General features: G+C 40.0%; 1 protein-coding gene across 3 annotated transcripts in view; it reads right to left on the bottom strand.

The window, feature by feature from the left end:
- The window catches only part of Plppr1 (phospholipid phosphatase related 1), a 301,822-nt gene that overhangs the window by 17,464 nt on the left and 257,459 nt on the right, over nt 1–26,899 (bottom strand). For all 3 annotated transcript variants that reach the window (XM_008851906.2, XM_029555427.1, XM_029555428.1), the window contains one exon: nt 18,037–18,169. In XM_008851906.2, the coding sequence (XP_008850128.1) occupies nt 18,037–18,169 (133 nt within the window). The remainder of the gene's footprint in view (nt 1–18,036; nt 18,170–26,899) is intronic.

The following is a 26,899-nucleotide window of genomic DNA, read 5'->3' as shown; positions in this document are numbered from 1 at the left end:
CCATTCTGATTCTATGAAATCAACATTTATAGATTCTATATGTGAATTAAATTATACAACACATCTTTCTGTGACTCTTATTTCACTTAATATAATGATCTCTTGTTCCACTCACGATGTCATGAATGACAGGATTTAATTCCTTTTTATGGCTGGAGAATATTCCATGGTATTTAAGGGCCACATTGTCTTTATTCATCAGTTGAAGTTCATGTAGGTTGTTTCCATTTCTTGGCTATTGTGAACAGTGGTACAGCATAGGAGAGCAGAGGTCTTCTTGACTTACTGATTTCATTTTCTTTCAATATGGATGCAAATGTGGGATTTCTGGATTATATGAAAGTTCCATGTTTAATTTTTTGAGGAGCCCATACACTGTTTTCCATATGAATGTACTAATTTACAGTCCCATTGACAATGTTCAAAGTTTCTTTTTTCTCCACGGCCTGGCCAACACTTGCTACCATCTGTCTTTTTGAGAACAGCCATTCTTACTGGAGTGAGATAGTATCTGCCTGCAGTTCTGATTAGATTTTCCCAATGATTAGTGATGTTGAAGGCACTGTCATGTATACCTTGGCCATCTGTGTATGGCTAATGGAATTCTTTACAGGATGCTTTGCTTTACTGTCCATTTGTTTATTACATCTATAGATGTAAGTTCATCAATTATAGTAGAAGTGAAGACAAGTTTAGCTGAAATCTTCATCTGGTTTCATTTTGATCTGTATTGATTACTATAATTTTCCTTTCCGTGGCTTTGCCAGAATGTGTTTTATCACAATGAGAACTGGCACTTTCAATAGCTTCAGTTGGCTCAGTCTTATGGGTCCTGACCTGGGAGAGCAGGCATCCATTGATCATACCTGGCAGTTTTCAGCCTCAGGTTCTGGAAGTCTGAATGGTTGGAAATTTTTAACATCTTTAAGCAAGATTCTTGAAGACCAGTGGCTTGTTCAAAGGCATAAATAAGCCTGTCTAGACAAACTTTCCAGAAAAAGAGGATTATTTATGATTTGAAAAAGGAAAATGATAGTATTTCCTTCTGGCTTTTTGTCAAAAGTGTCTCCAATGAGGGCGGAATTCTGGAGATGGAGGATTTCTAGGCTCCATGAACAGTGAAGAGCCAGCTCTGTGCTCACAGTGACTCTGCAGACACTGTCCTGAGTATCAATGCTCAGTGCAGCCGCCCCCTTTCCTCTCTGCCTATACTGCGTTAACTCTGCTTCTCCCAGTGGCTTAACAGCATCTGCTTGCTGAATATTTCTTTCTGGTGTGTTTAGTCCAGACCAGAAATGTGCTGTGCCACCCAGAGGATCCTGCCTTTCTCTAGCACAGGGCACACTGACAGAGGGCCCAAAGAGCCATGGAACCTGAAGTGGGGACTTACATACAGCATCAGATTACACTGAACTTTTGTAAAGAAACTCAAGCCAGTCGGGCATGGTGGCAGACACCTTTAATACCAGCACTCTGGAGGCAGAGGAAGGTGGCTCAAGGCCAGCCTGGCCCACATAGTAAGTTCTAGGCCAGCTGGGGCTACAGAGAGCCCTTGTCTCAAAAGAACGCACCCAAAAAGAGCAGCTTTGTCATGCCCAGAAGTCAGTACTCCACCCCATTCCCCTACCTATAGGTCTTACATTCTTTGTGTCCCTTCTATGATATTATCTGAGCCTTGGAGGGGTAGATGTTGCTGTTGAATGTGTGGCTGAGCATTTAACAGTCTCTTATCCTCAGCACTTTTCTAGTTCACAAGTCTCTGTAGTTACTGCTGAACATGGCAAAAAGAAGCTTCTCTGCCCAAAGCTGAGAGCAGCACCAGTCTGCTGGCATAAGCATAGCTATTTAGAAGGCAATCTGACAGGCACATCATATCCATTTACCAAAGCAACAGCAGTAGCTTCCCATTAGAACTTATGACCTCCCAAGACATGAACTTTTGACAAGGTTTGCAGAACTTAATCAGAAAGTGATTGGTTACTTCCATTGCAGACTTGCCACTATTACACAAGATGGAACATCTTGCCTACCCAGTTGGAAGTGTTGCACATATGATCCACAGCTGAGTAAGACTACGGCCAATTTTCCCCCACTAGCCTGTAATGCAGCTTCTGGCACTATGAGGGCTAGTCACCAGAGAAGAAGCTTCCAGCTCGGTTCCAGATAAATTTTTCTATGTCTTGTGATCAGAGTATGTGGTAGCTTTAGCAATATGGTCTTATCATCTAGTTCTATGAGCAACCAGCAGTGGTGGCAATAGTATATATTGTTTTGAATAACTTAGGAGCCTCCCTGATTAACAAGTTGTAAAGAAGAAGCCCATCCCCGGTACTCGGATTGGATTTTCACTTAATAACCAAAGACTTCTTGGAAGAGATTTATCCATCCATGCAATGTAATTCAATTCAAACTCTATATTTTAATTAGCTGACCAAGTATCAGATTTCTTTATGTTAGCCAAGTTTTTACCTTATAATCCTCCTCCCCATATGGCAATACTCAAAGAGCTGCTTCTATTTGTCATATGGCAGCATTCCACTAATTGTGTTCCTTGCCTCAGGAGAGTGGATTACATTTCAGGAGGGGTCTTTGAATTTACAACAGACACAAAATCTAAAAGTAATGAAGTTTTTATTGGTAAGCATCATATGCTTGAGGCATTTATTGTGGTATTTGCCTCAAATGCTGAAAGAGTTTGGAAGATCAAGACTCATGGCACAGACAACCACGTTTCTAAAAATCAGCCACAAAGTAGGGGAGGGTGTGGAGGCAAATGGTGATGTCATCAAGGAGGCAAGCTGAGCTGGGCTGGCTGGAGGAGTGAAGTGGAGCTTCCAACCTCTGCCTCATGCTGGTGTCCTCAGGAGCTAAACAACAGAAATCTCCAGGCGGATATTTTGCAAATGCTGATGGAAGTGTGTTTTGTGCCTTTCAGGATATGGCTCTGGAGCTCTGCATAGTTCCGTCAGAAGTTTTACTTCCATCTTGGCACTAGAACAATTGGGCAATGCACGAGCTATGGACCAGGGAGATCATGAGGGCTGCATGGGTAGAGAAGGGGCTCGTGATTGGGACAAACAAACAGGCTTCTGCTGGTGACTCCCATAGTTCCTGTTGTGGTATCAACTAAGAAAACCAGAGCATGACTTTTCTTTGTGACCTGAAATAATCTAACTGACACATGCTGGGCAAGCGAAAGGATGAAGCAGGAGGGAGGTAAAGCTGTTCACAATGTCATTTTGTTCTCAGGGTTTTACCTGGACCTTCTGTGACATCAGGTTAGGCTATCTTTGATCACTAGCGTGTTAGCGGCAGAACACTGATCTGGATCTTTCTTTTGGACCACAGCAGGGCTCCAGCCCTTTTGCTCCAAGAATATAGCATAGGCATACTATGGAAACATGCATAATGACAATCTTTGACACTACAGGTAATTGGTTTGCTTGGCAAAAGATAATAAGGTTCATGTCAGGATACCTGTAGAACAGGGCAATATATGCTGGGTACTGACAGGACTCGGTTGTCGTCCACATGACAGACCATGAGGAGGCCCAGACCCAGGTAGCAGAGTGGTGGTCAGCAGGCACTAGCAGGGTGAGGGAGGGAGGGGCTATGTTCCTTTTCACTCCGAAGAGCTTGGGAGTTTAGGTGTAGTCTCCAAACTGAAGATCAAATGCTCTGCACTAAATTATAAATGTATAATTTCCCAGTTAAAATTGAGCTTGATGCCAGCCTCTGATGGATTATCTTTTAGTTATTCACTAAAATATGCACGGTGTCTGAAAAAACATGGAAAGTCCTACCAACACTGAGAGCTAGACCTGATGCCAACCCAGAGAGAGCCTTCATGAGGGGTTTCTACTCATAGTAACCTAGACAGGGAGTTGGTTAGATATTTTCTTGTCTCTGTTTCTCCTTGTCTCCTTCTTTTTTCTCTGTTTTTGCCACACACACACGCACACACACACACACACACACACAAACACACACACATAGACACACAGGCACAGACACACAGACATATAGACACACAGACACACACACACAGACACACACACAGACACATACACACAGACACACACAGACAGACACACACAGAGACACGCGCACACACACACACACACACACACACACACACAGCTTCATCTCATACAAGCTTCAAGTGTCCCCTCAGAAGAGCAAGACCATTAGAAAATCTGGAGAGAGGGGCTGGAGAGATGGCTCAGTGGTTAAGAGCATTGACTCCTCTTGCAGAGGACCTAGATTTGATTCCCAGTACACAAATTACAACAAACATCTGTCCATAGCTCCAGTTCTAAGGGATCAGATATCCTCTTCTGACTTCTGTGGGCATTGCATGACTCAGGTATACTTACATACATGCAGAGTAGGTCTAACTACTCCTGAATCAAACATCTACCTTACTGGCAGCAAACAAACTGCATGATCATGGTAAGATATCATCCCTCTTGGGAGTCATGTTGAGGGACAGAGATGCTTATACTAAACGTCTTTTTCCTTTTCTCTATTTGATTATTAACTAACCTTATGTTCTTTAGTGTTTGATTTGATTCCTAGCACCCACATGGTGGCTACGAACCATCTTTAACTCCAGTTCAGGGGAATCTGAAGCCCTCTTCTGACCTCCGTGGCATTGCATGACACGGGTGCACTCACATACATTCAGGCAATATACTCATACATATAAAATAATAAATAAAATATTAATAAAAGAAAATCTGGAGAGAAATTTCCTCTCTCCCTGGCTGCCTGTCTTGACTCAGATAGGATTTAGACTGCTCAGCCAATAAGATAATTCTCTTTCCATCAGAATTTGGTTCTTTGAATTGCCTGTGGGCTATCTCAGGGACTCTCTAAATATATTTAGAGACACTCTTGAAGAGAAACCAGGCAGGAAGTGGCAGGGACTTAGGCAAGGACACCTTGCATTGGAGAGGAGCAGACCCATAGCCATCTCTGTGGAATACCAGAAAGCCTCACAGTAAGGTCAGAAAACATTTCAGTTTCCCATGGCTGAGGGGATCTAGCAGAAAATCTGCTGACTGGGGGTTGAGCTTAGGGATACAAGAAGCAACCTACCCTCAAGCTGTGGCCCTGAAGAGGGGCCAACAAGAAATCCCACTTCTGTCTGATGGTGAACCCTCAGTGCATGCAGATCTTATTCCACTTAATAAGAGTGAACATGTAAAGATGAACAATCACATATGGCATGGAGTCTTAGAAAAATGCTACTATGATGCCTTAATGGTTATTTTCATAATCTTTGTTCTAGCAATAATTTTACATTTGTAGCATTTGCTTGTTAATGTCCATTGCTCCCACTACAACTGCAAAGCATATAAGCTTTAACAAGGGTAGAGGATGCTCTTATTTTCGCATCAAACTGGGAACATAGTAAATGTTCCCATAATAAATCATAGTAAACATTTAATAGATAATTCTAGCATCAGTAAATGAATGATCCAGGAAACTTTAGGGGCGATAACAGGTGAAAGAGTGGGATGAGCATAGCAACGTGTCCACATTTTCTCATTCATGTTGATGCCTCTCACATCTGCTCCTGTATTGACATCAAACTGTTTCATGCATAAGTTATAGCAATCATATATGTTCCTTATAAGCATCACAAAAGCCATCTTGGTGCTGGACATCTAGGAAATAAAGAAAATAATTGAAAACTAGGACTCTAGAAGCATCTCTTGGATCTTGGGAATGAGAGAATAGTTTTTACTGGTGCTACGGATCAAACCCAGGGTCTTGTGCATGCTGGGTATACACTACATCTGAGCTCCATCCACAGCCTCTCGGAGCATCCTTCAGTTTTGACGCAGTAAGAATGGGAAAGTGTTTACACTGGAGTATGGCAATCCAAAGGAAAGACTACTTAGTAGGACTTCTGAAAGCACACAGAATTTGGGAGCTACAGTGAACCTGGGAAATACTGATGGTTTCTACTTAGACATGCACATTTTAGAAATGTTCCCATTTCGCATTCTGAGATGTCACAAAGGTTGTCACTTTAAATATTAACACGTGGGCACATGAAAGCGCCTCTCTGACACATTTTCCAGTGCAGAGAATGTGATGTAGAACTTTTTTAAAAGGAAAGTGAAAAAGAGATAGAAAAGTCTTTGGGGTAACTTGGTGATAGTGTGCTCTGCCTCTATGTTTATTTTTTTATTGTTTGAGAATTTCATACATGAGTACTGGATTTGTCTCATTTCTCCCACCCCATTCTCCTCCCATGTCCCTCTCACTTACTCTCAATTTTTGCCCTTTTCTTTATTATTGCTGCATATACATACATATATTTATAAGTAAATACACACACACACACACACACACACACACACTGAGTCCATTTAGTAGTGCTTATGTGTGTATGTGTTTAGGGTGGGGCCATTTGGGATTAGATAGCCTATCCTCCACCTCTGTGTTAGAAGGAGACGAAGTGACGCTGCTAGCAAGGAAGGTCCCAAATGCATTCTGGGGAGTGTTTTGGTCTGGACTGTAGATGCTGCTACCCGTGGCTTCCCCACACCTTCCTCAGAATAGTTCATTCTCAATGTCTTATCAAAAACTGTTAAAAGAGATTGTTCTTCTGTCTCTGTATAGTAAGATGGTGCAATGAAAGAGGCAATTAAAGAACTAAGGCTGGGGAGGTGAAGCTCATGTTGTGCAAGTGTGCGGACGTGAGTTCGAATACCTAGAACCCACATAGAGCTATGGCAGTACCTGTCTGAAATCCCTGTCCTCCTTTGGCAAGATGGAAGATGGGGGCAGGCGAATCCATGGAAAAATGCAGACAAAATAGTCTGGCATGGGTATCAGGAAAACAAAACAAAACAAAAACCCAAACAAAGAAAAACAAAGGAGACTGTCTCAAACAAGGTAGAGAGTGAGGCCCAAATCCAGAGGTTGTTGTTTGACTTCAAACACCTGCCCCCTGTGCCCCCATTTAACGTTCCAGAGACCTTGAGAGAGATCTTCGTTCTCTTTCTCTTCCTTTTTTGGTCTGAATTCGATATTTCAAATATCTATCTTCAAGTTCATTTGTTTTTTTTTTTTTTTTTTTTTTTTTTTTTTTTGTCTTTACATTGATTGTTTTTTGACAGGGTCTCCCTGGTCACAGCCCACATGGAAGTCACGATGTGAACCAGGGATGCCTCGATCTCACAGAGACCCACCTGCCTCTGCCTCCTGAGGGCTGGGATTAAAGGCCCATGTCACCATGCCCGGCCTAAGTTCAAGTATTCTTTCTTGTTTTATCAAGCCCGCTGAGGCTTCCGTTTGAATTTGTATTTAACTTATTGGGCTTTTTTCTGAGAGTTCTGTTATGTTTCAAAATCCCTAGCCCTTTGCTATAGTTCCCATTCATATCTTGAGTTGTTTCTCTAATTTCTTTTAACTGTTTTATCTGTATTCTCTTAGCTCTCATGCAGTTAATTTTTAGTAATTAGTTTTTAAAATTCATTATCAAATATTTCATCCATTTTGACTTCTCTGGAACCTGATGCTATAGTTACTGTGTTATTTGAGGGGTATATGATTACCTTTTCTCATATTTCTTATGATCTTAAGTGAGATGTGTTTACCTAGTGAATTAGAAATCTCTATCACTTTTTGAGGTGGTCTGCTTAGGTACTTTTTCTATAGCTGTGACTTGGGGATGGGTGTTGCTACCTGATGTTGGCTTTATTTCTAGCTGGGCAACATGACACATTTTCATTGTAGCTTCTTTGAACTGGGATTGATGAGGATCAGCACAATGCATACCATGTGGGAGTCAGAGCCTCTATCTCTGTAGGCCATGCAAGAGTAGGGATGTTCTAGAAATTCAGGCAAGTGTGATGAGTGTGGGGTGCTTACCGTGTGGCTATTCCTACACTGGGAGTGGTAGTCTTTAGTGAGTAATAGAGGCTTCCTTACGTGGGGTTGATGTTCGCACTGCAACTAGCATGGGTCTTTGGCATTGGTGTATCAGCCGTGAATAGCCTGAAGCATTTGTGTTCTGACTAGTCTGATGCCGGCTTAGATGTCCCATGGAGGAGAACCAGTAGTAAGAACTATGATACTTTGTGGCATATCTAGGCCTGATAGCACAGAGAGACACACATAGCTGGATCTACCACTGGTCTCAGAGGGCAAGCTTCCTGATGTCCTAGTCCTCAAGGGGGGTGACCACCTCTGTTCTCTTGTATCATGATACCTCTCCCTTACAGTGTGGCCAACCAACAGACTTAGGTCACAGTCACATTGCTGGGCCAAGTTGGATCTTCAAAGCAGCTTCCTCCAAACCAGTGCAGGGGAGTGCCTGTAGTATCCCAGAGATGGAAATATGCAGGTCAAACTCAGACAACATCTCCCCTTGAGAAGGGTCTCAAGGCAGCATCTCACTACAGCACCCTGGGGATTTGCTGGGGATTGTATGAGTTCTTTTTCCAAAGCAAGATTACTGCACAGATTTCAGATTGCTTATTTAAGTTGTCTGAAAATCTGTGACAATTGTGAAATTTTCTAATAGCTAGGATTGCCACCATCACCCTGATAGGGGATATTCCATGTACCCTGGCTGTGGATTTGGGTGACAGATGCTAGGATATTTTTCTTTTACTATGTTGTCTCTGAATCTTACAAAATTCCAGTTTTTTCTCACTGATTTCAAGTGTTCCATGGTTTCTAGCTTCAAAGCGTAGCTCCAGAAAATATACTTGTTACTTTGCTCTTCCTTCTAAAATAGGTTTTAAATCATCTCCATATTATACAGCTGTCATTCAAAGCATCAAAGGTTATAAAAATAATTAGTAAGTTATAAGTTCTAGATCGATATTGCTATTAACTAAAAGAACTAGTTACAAATTATTAAATTCTTTCTAAAATCTGGTCAGAGATAAGAAACCCGCAGTTCCAAAAAGCTAAGACAAATATTCAGTACCATGTGCAATTCATCCTAATTATTTATAAAGCATATTTTATAATAGAATAAACTGGTATTTTTCAATGCCCTACATTTGTCATTCTTGTAACTACTGATCATGATAAGTGATGATAATCACCCAAAAACGGTGATGGGTAATACTCAAAAAGACCCCAAAAAATAAAAAAAAATTTTAAAAAGACACTAAATATTTTTGCAAATGAAAGGCCAAACTAACAAATAGGCTTCTATCTCCCTCAAACATAAAATGACACGATTTCTGAATAAATTGTTTTGTTTCAGTAAGAATGCCTTCTGCCTCCCCGCCCTGGAGGGAAGCTCCTGGGTGCTTCCTCTCTAAGTGTCTGCCCCCTCTTTTATCCCTGCTAGATTCTGAGGAGCTGAGTCTTCGTCCTCTGAGCCAGTGTGGATCCAAATGCTGATTAATAATGGAAATAAAATCCTAAAAGTTATCCGGAGGCAGGGATAATTTAAAACAAAGTAGGTGGAGTATGTGGATGTAAATAAATCCAGAAAGTAAGCACATGTTACAAACTAAATGCAGACAGAGAAGTGTATCTACCAGGGAATCTGGAAACAGAGAGAGAAAAGCCTGAGAGCTTCTGTTTATAATTTTAAAAATCTGATACTGATGATCGTAATCCACTTCCTTTCCCACCCTTAGATCAGCATCATGCTTCTGGGCAGCTGCCAGCCCCGTGGTGATACAGATCTGCTGCTGCTCTCTGGGTGATGCATTTCCTAAGCATTTTCATTATGTTCTAATGCCATAATTTAAGCAGTTTCCCAAACACACATTTATTATTATTATTACTGTAGAAAGCTTTGACACTGTCCTTTACTAACTGCTGGGAGCCACTGCAGATGTTTAAATAGTACTTCTGTGAGTCACTATGACTAAATTTTGTTATGAAATATCTTACATAGCAAAAGTAGTCATAAAAAATTTAAAGTCTTTAAAATACACTTGCTTTCTTAAACATTTACTGAAGTAGTTCTCAAATGAGTGTGATCCTGTTCCCTAGGGGATACTTTGCAGGATTGGGAGGCCTTTTGGATGGACACTAGTACAGGAAAGGATGGTACAACACCTGATTGGTAGAGGTCAAGGACGATGCTAAATATCTGACAATGAACACAGGTCCGAACGCTCCCCCACACAAAAAAATAACTATCTGGCTATGATGGTTAGTTTTGTCAACACAACTTACAATCATCCAGAAAGACAGTCTTAAGGGGATTGCCTAGATCAGGTTGGCCTGTGGACGTGTCTATGGGGATTTGTCTTGAATGATTTAACTGATATGGGAGGTCCAGCCTCAAAGTTGGTGGCACCATTTCTGGTTCGGGGCCCTGAACTGTGGGAAAAAGCCAGCAGAGCATGAAACGCGTGTGCATTCATTTCTCTCTCCTCTCGACTGTGGATGTGACCAGCTTCTTCCAGTTTGCTGCCTTGACTTCCCCATAAAAATGGAATTGTGAGCACCCATAGGGCGGTTTTCATCAGGATATTTTATCATAGCAACAGAAACAAAAGTATAACCTTGGCCTAAAATGTCAGTAGTGCTGAGGGCGAGGAACAATGCTTTATAGCAGTTAAGTTCACCGAAGTGTTGTGAATTTGCCCTGGCTAACCTGCAAAGCACTACAGAAAGCGTTTCTCTGCTTGATGAGTCCTTTTATTTGAGTCCAGCCCGTAGACACTGCTACTGGGTAGTATCCTCGGAGAAGGATCACTGGTCTCATGACTTCATAACTTTCCTTCCAATAATTGGGAGAAGCCTCTATTCTGGGTTAAGAGTCTGTCCAGGTCTATAATAATGTAGACTCTGAAGATGACATTCAAAGGAGAATATTCATATTCTGAACTGAGCAGGGCAACAAAAATCAACCCATGACAACTTCCTGAGTTCTGAGCAGAGACTGGTCCCTGGCAGAGCCTGTCAGCATCAGTATACCTCTATTCCCTGGTACTCATTACTCTTTTCTAAAAAAAATATTTTATTTACTGTTTTTATTTTATGTGCATGAGTGTATTGCCTGCATGAATGTAACTGTACCATGTGCATGCAGTGCTCACAGAGGTCAGAAGAGGGTGTTGGATCCCCTGGAACTAGAGTTACAGATGGCTGTTAGCAGCCATATGGGTGCTGGGAACTGAACCTGGGTCCTCTGCAAAAGCAGCCAGTGCTCACTGCTGAGCCATCTCTTCAACTCCACCCCCACCCCCACCCCCATATTCTTGAATCACATTCATAGTCAAGAAATACCATACGTGTCTAGTAGGAAGCACAAGCATTTTAGTGACTTGGCTGCTCATTGGGTCAAAAATCTGGGGTTCCATTTCTTTTAAAAACGCTAACATTCATCCTGACTCTTTCTGATCACCATATAAGGAGCCTCACCTCTGATTCCTGCCTCTGAGTTCTAAGAACATCTCTCTCTGTTTGTAAGCCTTGCTCTTGACATTTTTCTTTCATGGTTTAGACTCATGGCTCACAAGCAAAGTCAGATGCCTAGATGCTGTGAATTAGTTTTAGGCTTCCTAGGTAGATTGACTTTATCGGTCAGCACAGGTTGCTGGCCTCATTCCCTGGGCACTCTGTTCACTGCGATTTTTCCTGTCTTGATGGTTTTACCTTTCTATCAAGTCACCATCAACTCTAGACAATTCTTACTGCATGGCAGTTTCCTCTCTGCCTTGAGATTTGCATATCTGCTGGCATAAACCCCTCATCCTCCACTTATTTTTCTCTGTAGCATGTATGTCCTAACAAAAATTATGATTTATTTATATTGTTTAATGCCTGATTTCCCAATTAGAATATAAACTTAACCAGAGCAACTTTCTTTTTCTGTCTTGTTGAGTAATAGGCCCTCCCCAACTTAATCAATGCCTAGGATACAGTAGGTGCTCAATAAATTATCAGTTGAATGAGCATGACTACCCCCCATATTTTAATTATACATAATGTAAATAGAAGTAAAATGTCTGAATGAAATCTATTTCCAGAACAAGTACATTTAAATGACTTTTAAGATCGAGATGGATATCCTAGTTCTCAAAAAGGCTAACATTAAGCTTGTCTCTTGGCATCAATTCTTACAACCATAAAACACCGTGACCTTTGAAAGCACATTTAAAATATTCATGCTTCATTTAGCTCACACTTAATTTATGGCAATTAATTACTGTTACATTCATTAACTGTTTACTGTGGCACTTTCTATTCTATGCCATTCAAGTCCAGTATTCCTAATCCTTGGACTTGATGTTAATAGTGAAAGACTTGCTTAATATTTAATTAAAATTTTATTAGATGTTATAATGGAACAGCTATGTGATCCCCAATGAAAAGTCCATAATAAATAGTTTCTGAATGATAGGCTGTTTTAGGTGTTAATAGACAGTCTACTGTTAGTATGTATATAGTTTTTGTTTTTTAAATACAGTAACCTCCAAAGAAGGTAACTATTCAGGAAGGGAAAACTAATTTAGTTTCCCTTTTATGTAGCAACCCCCAAACCAAGTCAAAGTTTATTGGTTTCTATTTACTTCTTTGTGTTAAGTAAAAAAAATAAATCATTTAATAAGAATAGGTCTACTGAAGTGTACTTGAGTGAATAGAGTCTAACTGAAATCTTCATCTATTTGGGGGAGATGTGAGACATCCTTATTCAAGTCTTTGCTGCTGGAAAGGATGCCAAGGGTTTTATCTTCCTTGAGAACTTAAAGCTGTGGATTATTGCTGCCTTGCAATGGAAATGCCTGTGCCATTACAAGTGAGAAAAAAGAAACAGAGGGAAAAACAAGACGTCTACGTGTTACTAATCCAACCACATTTGTGGGCTTTTGTTGTTGTTTCTTATATTTTACTTGAATTTATTTATTTTTAAGTCTAATGTCTATGAGTGCTTTCCTGTATATAAGTGGGTGCAACACCCATGGATGCTAGAAGTGGGCATCAGTGTTGTTAGCCATCATGTGGGTGCTAGGAACCCAACCTGGGTCTTTTGCAAGAACAGTCAGTGCTCTTAACTGCTGAGCCATCTCTCCAGTTCCTATTTTACTTTCTTTTTGAGGCAGAACCTCACTGCGTAGCCTAGGCTGGCCTCAAATCCACGATCCTCCTGCCTCTGCTTCCTGGGCACTAAAACCGTAGACCTGGGCCACCACCACTACTTGACTAATTGTGTTTTTTTTTTTTATGAACTGCCCAATTTGTCCATTCAAACAGTTCTTTTCTTCCATTCTCACACTGTGTAAACACAACAGTTCAGAAAAGGAATAATGAATTTAGCTTTGAGGATTTACATTTAAATGTGGGAAACCAGGCATCCTTTTTAAAATTGATTTTTAATTGAATTCTTGTGAATTTCATATACTATATCTTGATCATATTTAGATTCTTTGCCATATCTGCACCCTGTTACAAACACCCCACTGAATTTCTGTATGCATACTGTTTATTTATTTATTTAGGCCTATAGAGTCAGGTTTGTTCCCAAATGCCCTTCGGTGTAGGTTCGTCCACTGGCACCTGGTTAACCAATTAAGAGTCTCATTTTTTTAATACTAAGAATCTTGGGAAAAAACTTATTGCTGAGTATTCAGATCAAAATTTCATGTCCTTTGCCTTGGTCAACATACCTAGAATTTGTTAAAGGGGATGTTTCAATCTGAATGTTTCTCTTTGCTGTTTTCTCACTTTAAATTTAATTAGGCTCTGTGTGGCAGGCCAGGGCTACCCAGTCTAGCCTAGGCTGTGCAGAATACAGAAGACACAGAGCAGGGCACTTCCAACTCTCTCTGTTGAGAATCGCGCACTAGACCACCTTCTGGAGAGTCCTTAGCCCGTATTTGCCACTAACCTTTTTCCTTTTAGATCTTTTTTCTTTTAAATCTTTAAATTCTTAATTCTGATTTTAAATTACAACATTCATGATTAAATTCATTGAAATTACAGAACAGCAGACAGCAAAAGAATTCACTTATTATCCTATTGTTCAGAAGGACAATAGTCAACTTTCAGATTAACCCATTCATTCTTTATGGGAGGAAACACGAACACAATACATACTCACATAATACATGTTTTTTGAGACATGGTCCTACAATGTAGCCTGGGATGCACTTGAATTCTCAATCTTCCTACTTCATCCTTAAGCCCACCCATCAGTGCTAAAATTACAGGTGTTTGCCCCCATGCCTTGCATATATCCATTTTATATTTAGAAATATCTAACATTTTGGGGGGCTGGAGGGATGGCTCAGCCATTAAGAACACTGGTTGTTCTTGCAAAAGACCCAGGTTCAAATCCCAGCACCCACATGGTAGCTAACAACTGTCCATAACTCCAGTTCCACGGGATCTGACAGCCTCTTCCGTCTTCCGCGGGCATTGCATGACGTGGGTGCACTTACCTACATGCAGGCAATACACGCATACACATAAAATAAAAATAAAAAATAAAAAATTTCAAAATATATAACATTTTTGAATATTTCACATAGCATTATATCACAAATATTTTATCTACATCAAGAATTCTTAGTACCATTTTCAAGCTATAAACTAAGTTACAGCATTATTGTCTTTAAAAAAATATTTTGGGGCTGGAGAGATGGCTCAGTGGTTAAGAGGACTGGCTGCTCTTGCAGAGAACCCGGTTCAATTCCCAGAACCCACATGGCTGCTAACAACTGTCTGTAACTCCAGTTCCAGGGGAATCCAATGCCTTCTACTGACCTCTACCAAGGACAGTGCACTACACAGGTACACTTACATACATTCAGAAAATACACATATACATAAAATAAAAAATAAAACTTTTAAAACTATTTTATTTTTTGTTATATGTACCTGTGTGTGGAGGAGAGGGATGTGCACATGAGTGCAGGTGGTCTGAGAAGTCAGAGGCATTTGATTCTCTAGAGCTGGAGTTACAGGTGATTTTAAGTCACCAGACTTGGATGCTGGGAATTAACTTGAGTCCTCTTGAAAAGCAGTATGCAGTCTTAACCATTAAGACATGTCTCCAGCCCCAGTGTTATCATCTTAAAAATGTTATTAGGGGATCAGTGGTTAAGAGACTGGCTGTTTGTATGGAGTTCTCAGGTTTGGTTCCCAGTACCCACATGGCAGCTAACACTGTAATTCCAGTTCCAGGGAATTGGACACCTTCTTCTGGCCTCTGAGGGATTGCACATGGTACAGGCAAAACACTCATACACATAAAATAAAAATAAATAAAAGTGATTTAAAAATAATTTCATTAGATAATTTAATTTTTATATAACAAAATAATTTCAGTGCATAAAATTAACCTATATCTTTATTTTCTAGAATAAATTATTTGACATGGAATTTTGCATTTAAAAGGGCATGTATTTTTAAGGCTACTGAAATACGCTGTGAAATTATAATACAGAAAGGGCATTTTGCCAGGTGTGGTGGCACATGCCTTTGATCCCAGCACTTAGGAGGCAGAGGCAGGCAGATCTCTGTGAGTTCAAGGCCAGCCTGGTCTACATAGTGAGTTCTAGGACAGCTGGGGCTACAGGGAGACCCTATCTAAAAAAAGGGGTGGGGGAGCATTTTAGCTTACTCCTACCAGAATACCATTTTTTTTCTTATCCTTGGTGTTATAAAGTACATTTCTTTCCAAATATTTGCTAATCCACTGGCCTTTTTCTATAATATAAAGCTGATTTTATTTGTTAGGAAATACTGTTCATAATGCCCTCACAAGCAATCACATAAACTGCAATGGGATTGCGCCATTTTCAGCTCAGTCAGAACAGTCCTCTGAACAGTTGTCATTTTCCAATGCCAGTTGTATAACACATATATTAGTGACTACTGGGCTAGAAAAAAAGACTACTAAACTCTTTACAATAATGTTTCCAATATGTTTTGATAACTACCTTATTTTACTTTAATTTTCATGAAAGGAAACATCACTTAAAATGTCTTTATTCCAACTAAAACATTTTCTTCCTTTTCTAAACAAAATAATTTAGATACTCTGAAATAATAAATTACCTTTCTCAAGATAAATAGACTTCATCACTCTCCTGTTTCTAATGCTGTTATATTAAAAGGCAGAAGAGACGTCTTCAGATCTTTCTTACAAACTGGCTTATTTATGTACAATAATGTTCTAGACTAAACTGGATTGGTAATCAGTGTCATTATAAAGAAAGTAAAGGAAGATTTAAGAATCAGCCTCTGTGAAATTAGTTTTAGGCAAATCTATTATTTAACAAATTTTATCTTTGCTCTTCACTCAACCAAAAAACAAAATAAAAAAGACCTTCCAAGCCTTACATTTATTCAAAATATGAGTCATAGGAACTTTGCAATATGCTGTTTATATAAAGTCTCTGCCCTCTAAGGATAAGACATCTTTAGGAGTAATGGAAAAGTAAGTGTACAAATATGGTGAGTGCCTATAAAAGATGGTGAGGTCTAGAAGACAACATAGTTGTCTGGATGTAAACAAGTAATGCTTCAGCATCTCTTGAAGGATGTGGACAGATTTTACGCTAAAAGCGTAGAGGGATACTTAAGACAGGAGCAACACAACAGGATCAGGAATTCAGATGGGCGGCTACAGTCTCTTTGAAGGTCAAGAAAACAATTTAGCCAGTGGTAAACGAGACTGGAGATTTGAGAGCATCTCAGCTCATGAAGGGCCCTGTGGGCTCTGTTAAGAATATGAAGAAACAGGTTTGGGTGAGGGGTTAGTGGTAAGAGTGCTTGCTGTACAAGTATGAGCTCCTAACTTTGAATCCCCAGCACCTGTGTAAAAATGGCGTGGCTAAAGTTACCTAACCCCAGTGCTGTGGGAGTGGAGGAAGGAAGGTTACTGGGGCTCATAGGCTGCTGGCACAAGCATGTGCTCACATAACATACATATACACACACACAAAGGGAGAGAGGGTGGGGGGAATATTAGGAACCCATTAAAAGATGTTATGCAGAGAAATCACTTGTACATATTTTTGATTCAGAAACATCAATGGGACCTGAGTGGATGGCTTAGTCCATAAAGTGCTTGTCAGGCAAACATGAGGACCCGAAGTTGGATTCCCAGCACCCATTTTTAAAATAATACAGCAGGGTGTACCTGTAATCCTAGCCTTAAGGAGATAGACACAGGAAGAGCCTTGGGACTTCCTGGCCAGCCAGTCTGGATAAATGGTAAACTCCAGATTCGGCAAAAGACCCTTCCTTGAAAAAATAAAGTGGAGAGTTATTGATGAGGACCCCCTCCATCAACCTCTGGCCTCTACACGTACATATACCTGTGCATCCCCCACATGTACACACACAAACATGTACACACATATGTGCATGCACAGGAAGAGATGATCAATAGACGGTATCTTTGTGGAGTTGCAAGACAACATTGCTATGTTTCCATCTGTATCATATGCATTCCCATATCTGTAATCATTATGCACAGCTCCCCAGGAATGTCTATGAAAGCTGTAAGAAGGAGGAACACAGAACATGTCTTCTTTTGTCCTTGTCATTTACACAAATAGAAACCTTTCTTTTCCAAGTTTGGAAATACATTGTTTCCAAGAACCTCATGGATTAGATTTCCCATTCTTTGTTAAATTTCCAAAATAACAGATCTACAAAACAGGAAATGTTTGCCAGGAAATTATAATTTGATCATTTCTAAATTCATTTTATTGATGTTCTTCCCCCCGCCCCCCGCCTCCACTTTTCCTGATGCAGCTAAAGAGCAAATGTCAAAACTCAGTCAATATTAAGATATATGTCCAGGAAGAATATCGGGAAAATGTTGAACAGAGAGAAAATTAGTTGAAATAATTTCTCTATGACAGTTTAACCAACACCACTTTATTTCGAGGATCACCTATTTGACCTGGCACCACGATTGAGCTTATTTTCTGTCCTTTGTGGAAAGTCCTCAAGCAGTCCTTGCTCTTAGCATTGACGTTACCATAGCTTAGTTTCTTAGATTAAGCATTTCCACCAGATTCAGTAAGGTTCATAAATTATACACAGATGCTTCGTTCCGCATGCTTTAGTACTTACCTATGAATCGGATGATCCTTCGGAGTAAGGGGTTCAGGTAACAGCATTCTCCAGTTAGGATCATTTTCTCTTCAGCAATCAGAGATTCCCTCGTTGACTTTATGAAATACATGGATATCTCACCAATAAAAATCTGGGGAAGGAATATTTAAAGACTGTCAAGAGGTAGGGTTGTTTGATTAAAGACAGACAAGTAGCTTTTCCACAACATAGCTTTTGAGGATTCACAGTCCTTTATAAAGAGATCAAGTTGGTTAGGGAGACAGATGTTAAGTAGTAATTTGTGTTTATATTTAATTCTTCAAAAGAATTGGAGAAAGTAAGATTTGATCATTTCACAAGTGGCTCAGGGCAGGATAGAAATGCAAATTGAAAGTTTGTAGTACAGAAGGTCAGTGGCAGGATTGGATAGTAACTCTCTCTGTAATTTGCAACGATGAGGAATGAGTCCAAGAAAGCATTACATATACATCTTGCGCCATACATTGTTACTTGCATTATCAATCCTTCTTTGATCATCTTTGCCTGACGTATGCTTCTCTCATACTGAAATGTTTTGATTGTCCCTCTCTTTATTGCAGCACTCATTTCTTGTTTCTTGAGCTACTATCCTTTAAATTATAATATCCTCACATAGATTGTAAGCTCCTTAAGGTCAGAGTCCACAAGTGACATTTAAAACGTATTCTGATAGCACCCAGCACACTATACTGCCATTTAAAATAATCAGCATGAGGTAAGTTTTAACAAATTCTAGTACTACTACAAATGAAGGCTGAGGCTACTGACAGAGTCAAAGTTAACAATTACCATTGCCGATTAGATGCTAGGTGTATGACACTTCCGCATGTGACCTGCTCAGATCTCTAGCCTAGGAATAATTACCCTTGCCTTCCTGGAGAGGAATAAAAGTTCTTTAAAGCCTACAAACAGGAAGCACGAGGGTCATCAGCCCAGTCACCTGGGCTCAAAGTCCACACTTCCTATCATAGATTTTGGAAAAAATTTTATGAATGTTTTAAGAATCCCCAAGCTTTATAGTTTTGCCATTACAGACTATCTGCTTAGGAGGATAAAAATGATAACATCATAGAAGATGCTTGAATAACAGAAATGAAAGTATAAAATTTCAAAACTGAAATCATTTATGTGTTTGCTCCTTCCCTTGACTGCCAAGGACACTGATGGTCTCAGTGACCCATAGCCAAGTCATAACTGACACAGTTCTAGAAGGTGGTGGATGATTCTATTTCTACTTTACCATTTAATATTATACTGTGACATCATGTGAATGTTTTAGTGCCTAAGAATCCTGCAGTTGAACTGGAGAGATGGCTCAGCAGTTCAAAGCACTGGCTGCTCTTTCAGAGGACCCAGGTTTGGTTCCCAGCACCCACAGGGCAGATAATAACTGTTCCTCCTGTTCCAGGGGGAATTCTTCTGACCTCCGTGGGCATTACATGACATGGGTGCACTTACATACATGCACATGTGTACATTCATACACATAAGATAAAAATAATAAATAAAATATCCATGTTGTACATTGCCTATGGAGGTCAGAAGAAGGCGTGGCTGGAGAGATGGCTCAGCAGTTCAAAGCACTGGCTGCTCTTTCAGAGGACCCAGGTTTGGTTCCCAGCACCCACAGGGCAGATAATAACTCTTCCTCCTGTTCCAGGGGGAAATCTTCTGACCTCCGTGGGCATTACATGACATGGGTGCACTTACATACATGCACATGTGTACATTCATACACATAAGATAAAAATAATAAATAAAATATCCATGTTGTACATTGCCTATGGAGGTCAGAAGAAGGCGTCAGATCCCCTGGAATGGAAGTTATGAACATTGTTAGCTGCCATGTGGGTGCTGGGAATCAAGCCTGGGGTCCTCTGCAAAAGCAGCCAGTGCATTTAATGATGAGCCATCTCTCCAGCCCCAACTATTACTACTTGTATTCCCTCCTAGAAGCTAAAATTCGCTAAGGAGAAAACAAGCATCAATCTGAATTTTATATGAGAATGGAAAAATGAAGACTAACATCTTATATGGCCTCAAAGATTCATGCTTTCTCAGAGATGACTATCAGGCCCCTGATGTCCCTGTAGTCCATTGAATCTTTTGGAGTTCTCCTGATCGATGACCTTCCTCCTTGGAGATATGCTAATAGGATGGTGTGAAGTAGACAGTGATGGTCCAAATTCACATTAGAAAAAAAATGGGGATAAGAAAATAAAAACAACTTAAAATAGAAAAGACATTAAAATCACAAGTTTAGACGATTGTGATAGTAACAAGCCAGTTTAATTCTTTTGATAGAATGCTGTTTTAAAAACTTCAGTAGTTATTACTCTAACCGTAAATTTATTATAACTACAGCAGAGCCAGAATACTTTTTTTTGAGACAGGGTCTCATGTAGCCCAGGCTGGCCTTGAACTGGCTACTAGCCAAGGATGACCTTGAACTTCTGATCCTCCTGCCCCAACCTGACAAGTGTTGTGATTACAGGTGTGCATCACTACACCGGGTTTATGCAGTGCAGAGCATTGAACACGGGTCTTTGTGAATGTTGGGCAAGTATTTTACCAACTGACCTACATCCCCAGCACCAGAATACCTTTTGAAAACTGCTGAACAAAATCATCTTTAGCTTTAAGAGCACTGTATGCCACAGCATGCACAAACATACACACAAACATGCGTGCACACACAATAATGGAATTAAAGTTTTTAAGTGAAAACTGATGAAAGTTTGTACTTTCAGTCAACACTCAAATCCCAAATGAGGTATGAAACAAAAACATCAGAGCAAGGGTGTATTTCAATCTATAAAAAAAGAAAAGGGAAAAAAGACAAAATACAAATTTGAAAATGTAGCCGGATATTGACATTGTGTGGAACATGCTAAGTGGTAACGAATGCTTGCATATGTAATACAGGAAGGAAGGAAGACAGAGAAAGGGAGGGCATCATTTTATAATCAAGGGGCAGTGATAGAGCTATCTATATCTATATATCAATATAGACATTACTGCCTCTTGAGTTATATATATTTATATGTATATATGTATGTATGTATATATATATATATATTCCTGTCTTTTAGTAAAATTTTAGTGGACATGAAGTTGCTGATGTGCAGTCCAGCTCCTGTCCCACTGAGTGGGCTTCCTCTTCCTAACCACACACAGGTTGCCTTTACTATTTCTCCATTCTCTGTGTCTTGTAGTCTCATAGAGGGGCAGTTTTTGCCCAGAGAATGGAGGACTGGGAAAGTAAAGGATTACTTTCTTGTGCCAAGCCTGCAGCACACGTTGGATGCCATTTTGCTCATGATGGCAGATTGGTGACTCTGGTTTTGGCAGTGGCTGGGTTCCTCCATCTGTACCTCGGCAATATCATTCCATCTCAATTCATCATCTGTGCAAAGAGCAGCTGGGGCACAAGGGATGTCCCGTGTGTTTGGTCCTGGCTGCCTTTCTTGTTCCAGCCTCTCTGATTGTTGGCTAATGAAGTCCATATCAATCATGGCAAATTAGAGTGTCCTCCAGTGACAAGTGGTAAGGCCAAACTGGCAATGAATGAACTGTAGATAAATTTCATTAGTGCATTTTCATTTTTCTAGCTATGCCAACTACAAGCCTAGGTGACATGTGACCTTCAGATCACAGTGAGTAAACTTTAAGTTATGAGGGCAATTGGTGTCCTTAAGAGTCATCTTTCACATACAGAAACCCAAGTGGCAACTACATAAACAATATCTTTTATGTTGTATTTATTCACAAAATGAAGAAAATTAGTTTTAAAATCAACAGGTAAAATTATATGCATTTATCAGGGTTAGAATGATGATTTAAAAATTATTATTTATTTTTATTTTATGTGTATGAGTGTATACCTGCATGTATATTGTGCAGTGCCTGAGGAAGTCGGAGGAGGGCGTCAGATCCCCTGGAATTGGAGTTATGGATGGTTGTTAGCCGTCATGTGGGTACTAGACTTTGAATCTAGTCCTCTGCAAGAGTAGTTTGTGCTCTTAACCTAACTGCCTGATCCATCATTTCTTAGTGATCCTTTGTATTTCTGTTGTATCATCTCATTTTCATCTGACTTGTAGGGTCTTTTCTCCTTTTTAAAAAAGAGTTAAAGCTGGACTGGCTGGTCAATGTGCTCTGGGAACCCACCTGTCTCTGCCACCCCCAGTAGGGGTTATAGACAGGTACCCAACTTTTATGAGGATGCTGGAGACTGAAACAGTCCTCACTTATCAACTCTCCTAATTAGTTCCAGCTGTCAACTTGACACAGCCCAGAGGCTGAGGGAGTCTCAATTAGGGGACTCTCTTGATCAAACTGGCCTTTGGACATGACTGTGGAGCATTTTACTGATTGTTAATTGATGGAAGAGGGTCCAGCCCATTCTAGGACGTCTTATTCCTAGGCAGGGCTGGATAAGAAACCTAGGCTCATGGAACAGAGTGGAACAAGGGGTAGAGAGAACATTAATGCATCTCTCAACTCTCATCAACAAAGCTCCCTCATGCAACAGAGGGCCATGAACATAATAGGACACAAATGGCCAAAGTGTAGAGAATAAGAGTCTGCAGAGTGTGGGTTCTTGGACAAAACTCCTGTATTGAACCTCACCCACCCAGGGCTCAGGGACTATTGTGGAAGAGGTGGCAAAAAGACTGTAAGAGCCAGCGGAGGCAGTGCATGACCATATGGAAATAGAATCTTACAGGGTCCTGGGACCCTGCTCATATGAACCTACAGCAATGGTATCAGAATGCACAAGACCCATTCAAACTCCAGCTGATAAAAACCCAGGCATAGAACTGTGGGATTGGGCAGCAGTCCCCAGTCTTAGCTGAAGAACTATTGGCAGTTGATTACTGTGTGTGAGGAAGAGCCGCTGATCTTCTTAAATGAAGGGGCTCTAGATAGGCTGACTAGACTTCAGTGGATGAACTAACTTGACTCGATAGGCCTTAACAAAAATGACAGAATGCATGAAATCCAGTTGTGTGGGGGGCTATGGAAGGGTGCTGATGGGGAAGGTGTTATAAAGATGATTAAAATGTTCTGTGTGTTGGGACTGGAGAGATGGCTCAGTGGTTAAGAACAGTGGTTGTTCTTGCAGAATACCCGGGTTCGAATCCCAGCACCCACATGACAGCTAACAACTGTCTGTAACTCCAGTCCAGGGGATCCGACAGCCTCTGGAATAAGACCAGAAGGAAGTGTCCAGTATTCCCAGACACAGGATGATTTTCAAAATCATCAAACAGCCTTTTCCACATAAGCTGCAGAATGGTGTCAGAAGTGACCAGTGATGATGTCTATTGTATGTATTTATGTATAACAAAGCCACAGGCAATAACACTTGGGCTAATCAAAGTAATGACCAGCAAGTAAGGGAAACAGAACATGTCTGTAGATTTGGGTTACCAATGGCACTTGTCAAGAAAGACAAAAGCCAAGAATATACTGTCATAGTGCTGGCAATAAATCTATATTTTTCCTGAGTCACAAAAAAAAGTTTATAATAGGGGCTGGAGAGATGGCTCAGTGGTTAAGAACACTGGTTGTCTTGCAGAGTACCCAGGTTCAATTCCCAGCACCCATATGGCAGCTAACAATCGTCCATAACTCCAGTTCCAGGGGATCCAATGCTCTCTTCTGACCTCTGCAGGCATTACACAACACAGCTGCACTTACATGCATGCAGGCAATCCACTCACGTGTATAAAATGAAATAATAATTTTAAAAATCTACAACGAGAACAATGATTTTTGAGGGGAATGCTCATGGCTGTGGACGCCTCCCTGTTAGACTAAGAATCTCAGACTGAGAGCTCTGAAGCCACTTAGATACCAATGTTGAACGTATAAAGAACTCTCTCTTTTTCCTCAGACATACAGAGAGTATGGGCAACGTCTAGCCACCAAGATCTAGTTCCTTCAGGAACACAGAGTAGAGTGCTGTCAGGACATATGATGATTCTGCTAAGTTGCATCCACTTGGCTTTCAGGGAACATACCTAGTGAGAGCAAAGTTCCATGGATTATAAAAATTCAATTAAAAAATTACATAATAAACCTAGCTGATCAGAAGCTATGGAATGAGCCAGTAAGCAGCAGTCTTCCATGGATCCTGCTTCATTCAGCTCCTCCCTGAGCTCCTGCCTAGACTCCCTCAGTGATGGCTTGTGCCTTGGAAGTGTAAGTCAAATAAACTCTTTAGTGCCCAAGTTGCTTTGGTCAGGGTTTTCATCACAGCAACAAAGAAGCAAACTAGTACATTGACTTACTCCTCTCCCCGGGTCCCAAGAAAAATTTTAAAATTCTCCTTTAATTTCTTCCTTGGCCCATTTGTTGTTTTGCAGCATGCTGCTTAATTTCCATGTGCTTGTGAATTTTCTGATTTTCCCTGTGTTATTAATTTGTAGGCTTATATCACTGGGCACAGAAAAAGTATTAGATATGATTTCAGTCTTGAATTTGTTAAAATTGTTTTGTGACCTATATGATCTATCTTGGAGAATGATCCATGCAAGTTAGAGAATGTGCATTCTGCAACTATAAGAGAGAATATTCTATATATGTTTAAGTCTCATGTTTCCTTATTGAATTTATTTCTGCAGAATATTGTCATAGCTAGAAATATAGTCCTGAATTCACCTACTATTAACATCATTACATTATTTCCAATTCAGATCTAAGAATATTTGTTTTATATGTTTAGGTGCTCCATTGTTCAGAGTTTGCAAATGTATCTTCTTTCTGAGTAAACACATTTATCCCTGTATAATGATCTCCCTTGTCTCATTTTACATATTCTAGCTTAAAGACTGCTTTGTATAACTATAGGCTGAGTATTCAAAATTCAAAAACATGAAATGCTCCAAAACTTGAAGTTTATAAAGCATTGTTTCTTAAAGTTTTTTTTTTGAAGGATTTCAGGTTTTCATATTAGGGACATGGTAAAGTCTATGAAATATGAAAATATTCCCAAATTTCAAAAATGCTTCAAATCGCAAGCATTTCTGGTCCCAAATATTTCAGAAAAGGAACGCTTCCACTGTACACAGTTTTCATTTGTATGTAATATGTTTTTCCATGCTTCCATTCCAAACTACATTTATACTTCCTGAGGTAAGGTTCCTCTGAGCAACAGATGGTTGAAACTTTAAAAAACCTCCACTCAGATACTCTATGTATTTTAGTTGAATGAGTTAATCTAACTCATGGAATGCTTATCAATAGGTAATGATGGCCATAGATCTTTTGTTCTTTCCTTCCTCTTTTGCTGGTTCCCTTTATGGTTAGGTGACTTTTCTCTATTATGCTTTGAGTCTTTGCTTTTGATTCTATGATTCTGTGTTTAGACTTTTGTGGATAGAGGATAGATATTTATGTTTTCTGATTAAATGAGTCATAATAAACATCTTATAGTTCTAACGGGTTATTTTAAACTGATAATAACTTTCTTTGATCACAAAATTTCCCCAAGCCATTTGCTTTGCTCTTACACTTTGAATTTCTAGTGTCACAATTTTTATGTCACATGCTTTATTTTACTGGTTTTGCCTTGCAGCCTTCGTACTAAAGTTATAGGATGCATGTATTGACATTGCAGTGTCAGAGGATTCTGATTTTGACTGCGTATCTATTTTCATGACCACTTTATATTTAATGTTTCTCGTCATTTTTTTTTTTAGTTAATGTACCTAATTTCTTGGATTTCAAGTATTTATCATCAATGGCAATGTGAAGCATACCTTAAAGTTTAGAGGGGGACACCATTGCTTCAAAACGTAATGATGTGACTAGTCAGCCACAGGGTTCCTGAATGTTTTAGAAGGGACAAGGTCTTGTGTGCAGCTTCCCAGGGTTTCACACCAGGCTCTTACCGCAGAGGAAAATGGAAGGTTATGCCAAAACATTCCTAGGTCTGGGATTCTATCAGCAGACAGAAGTACCTAGTACCTTATAAGACCAAGTACCACACCAACCATTTTTTTTTCCTGGTCTATGCTTTTTTGTTTTATTTTTTTATTTTATGTGTGTGAGTGTTATGCCTGCATGTAGGTAAGTGCCACCAATGTCGTGCAATGCCTGCGGAGGTCAGAAGAGGCTGTCAGATCCCCCTGGAACTGGTGTTATAGACAGCTGTTAGTCACCATGTGGGTGTTGGGGACTGAACCCGGGTCCTCTGCAAGAGCAGTCAATGCTCTTGACTGCTGAGTCATCTCTCCAAGCCCTAATAACTTTCTTTGATCACAAAATTTCCCCAAGCCATTTGCTTTGCTCTTACACTTTGAATTTCTAGTGTCACAATTTTTATGTCACATGCTTTATTTTACTGGTTTTGCCTTGCAGCCTTCGTACTAAAGTTATAGGATGCATGTATTGACATTGCAGTGTCAGAGGATTCTGATTTTGACTGCGTATCTATTTTCATGACCACTTTATATTTAATGTTTCTCGTCATTTTTTTTTTTAGTTCTGCTTGAAGAACTTTCCATAGCATCACTTGTAAGGCAGTCTGACGGAGATGAACAACTCGAGCTGTGTTTAGGGAAAAGTCTTTATTTCTGAAAAAGCTTTTCTGGGTGCAGTCTCATTTCCCATTTTTCGGGTCTGCATCCCCACCTTCTTTAGCACATTAGCTGAATCCTTCAGTCCTCTGTCCTGGCCTGCAGGGTTTTTGCTGAGAAGCTGCTTGTAGGTGTATTACAAGGTTCTTAAGTGATACTTGCTTTAAAAAACATTTTTATTTTTTTAAATTTTATTTATTATTTTTATTTTATGTGTGTGAGTGTTATGCCTGCATGTAGGTAAGTGCCACCAA

Source organism: Nannospalax galili, unplaced genomic scaffold (genome assembly GCF_000622305.1).
Source record: "Nannospalax galili isolate Female #2095 unplaced genomic scaffold, S.galili_v1.0 scaffold125, whole genome shotgun sequence".
NCBI classification, from domain to species: domain Eukaryota; kingdom Metazoa; phylum Chordata; class Mammalia; order Rodentia; family Spalacidae; genus Nannospalax; species Nannospalax galili.
This window is presented reverse-complemented; position numbering and strand designations above follow the sequence as displayed.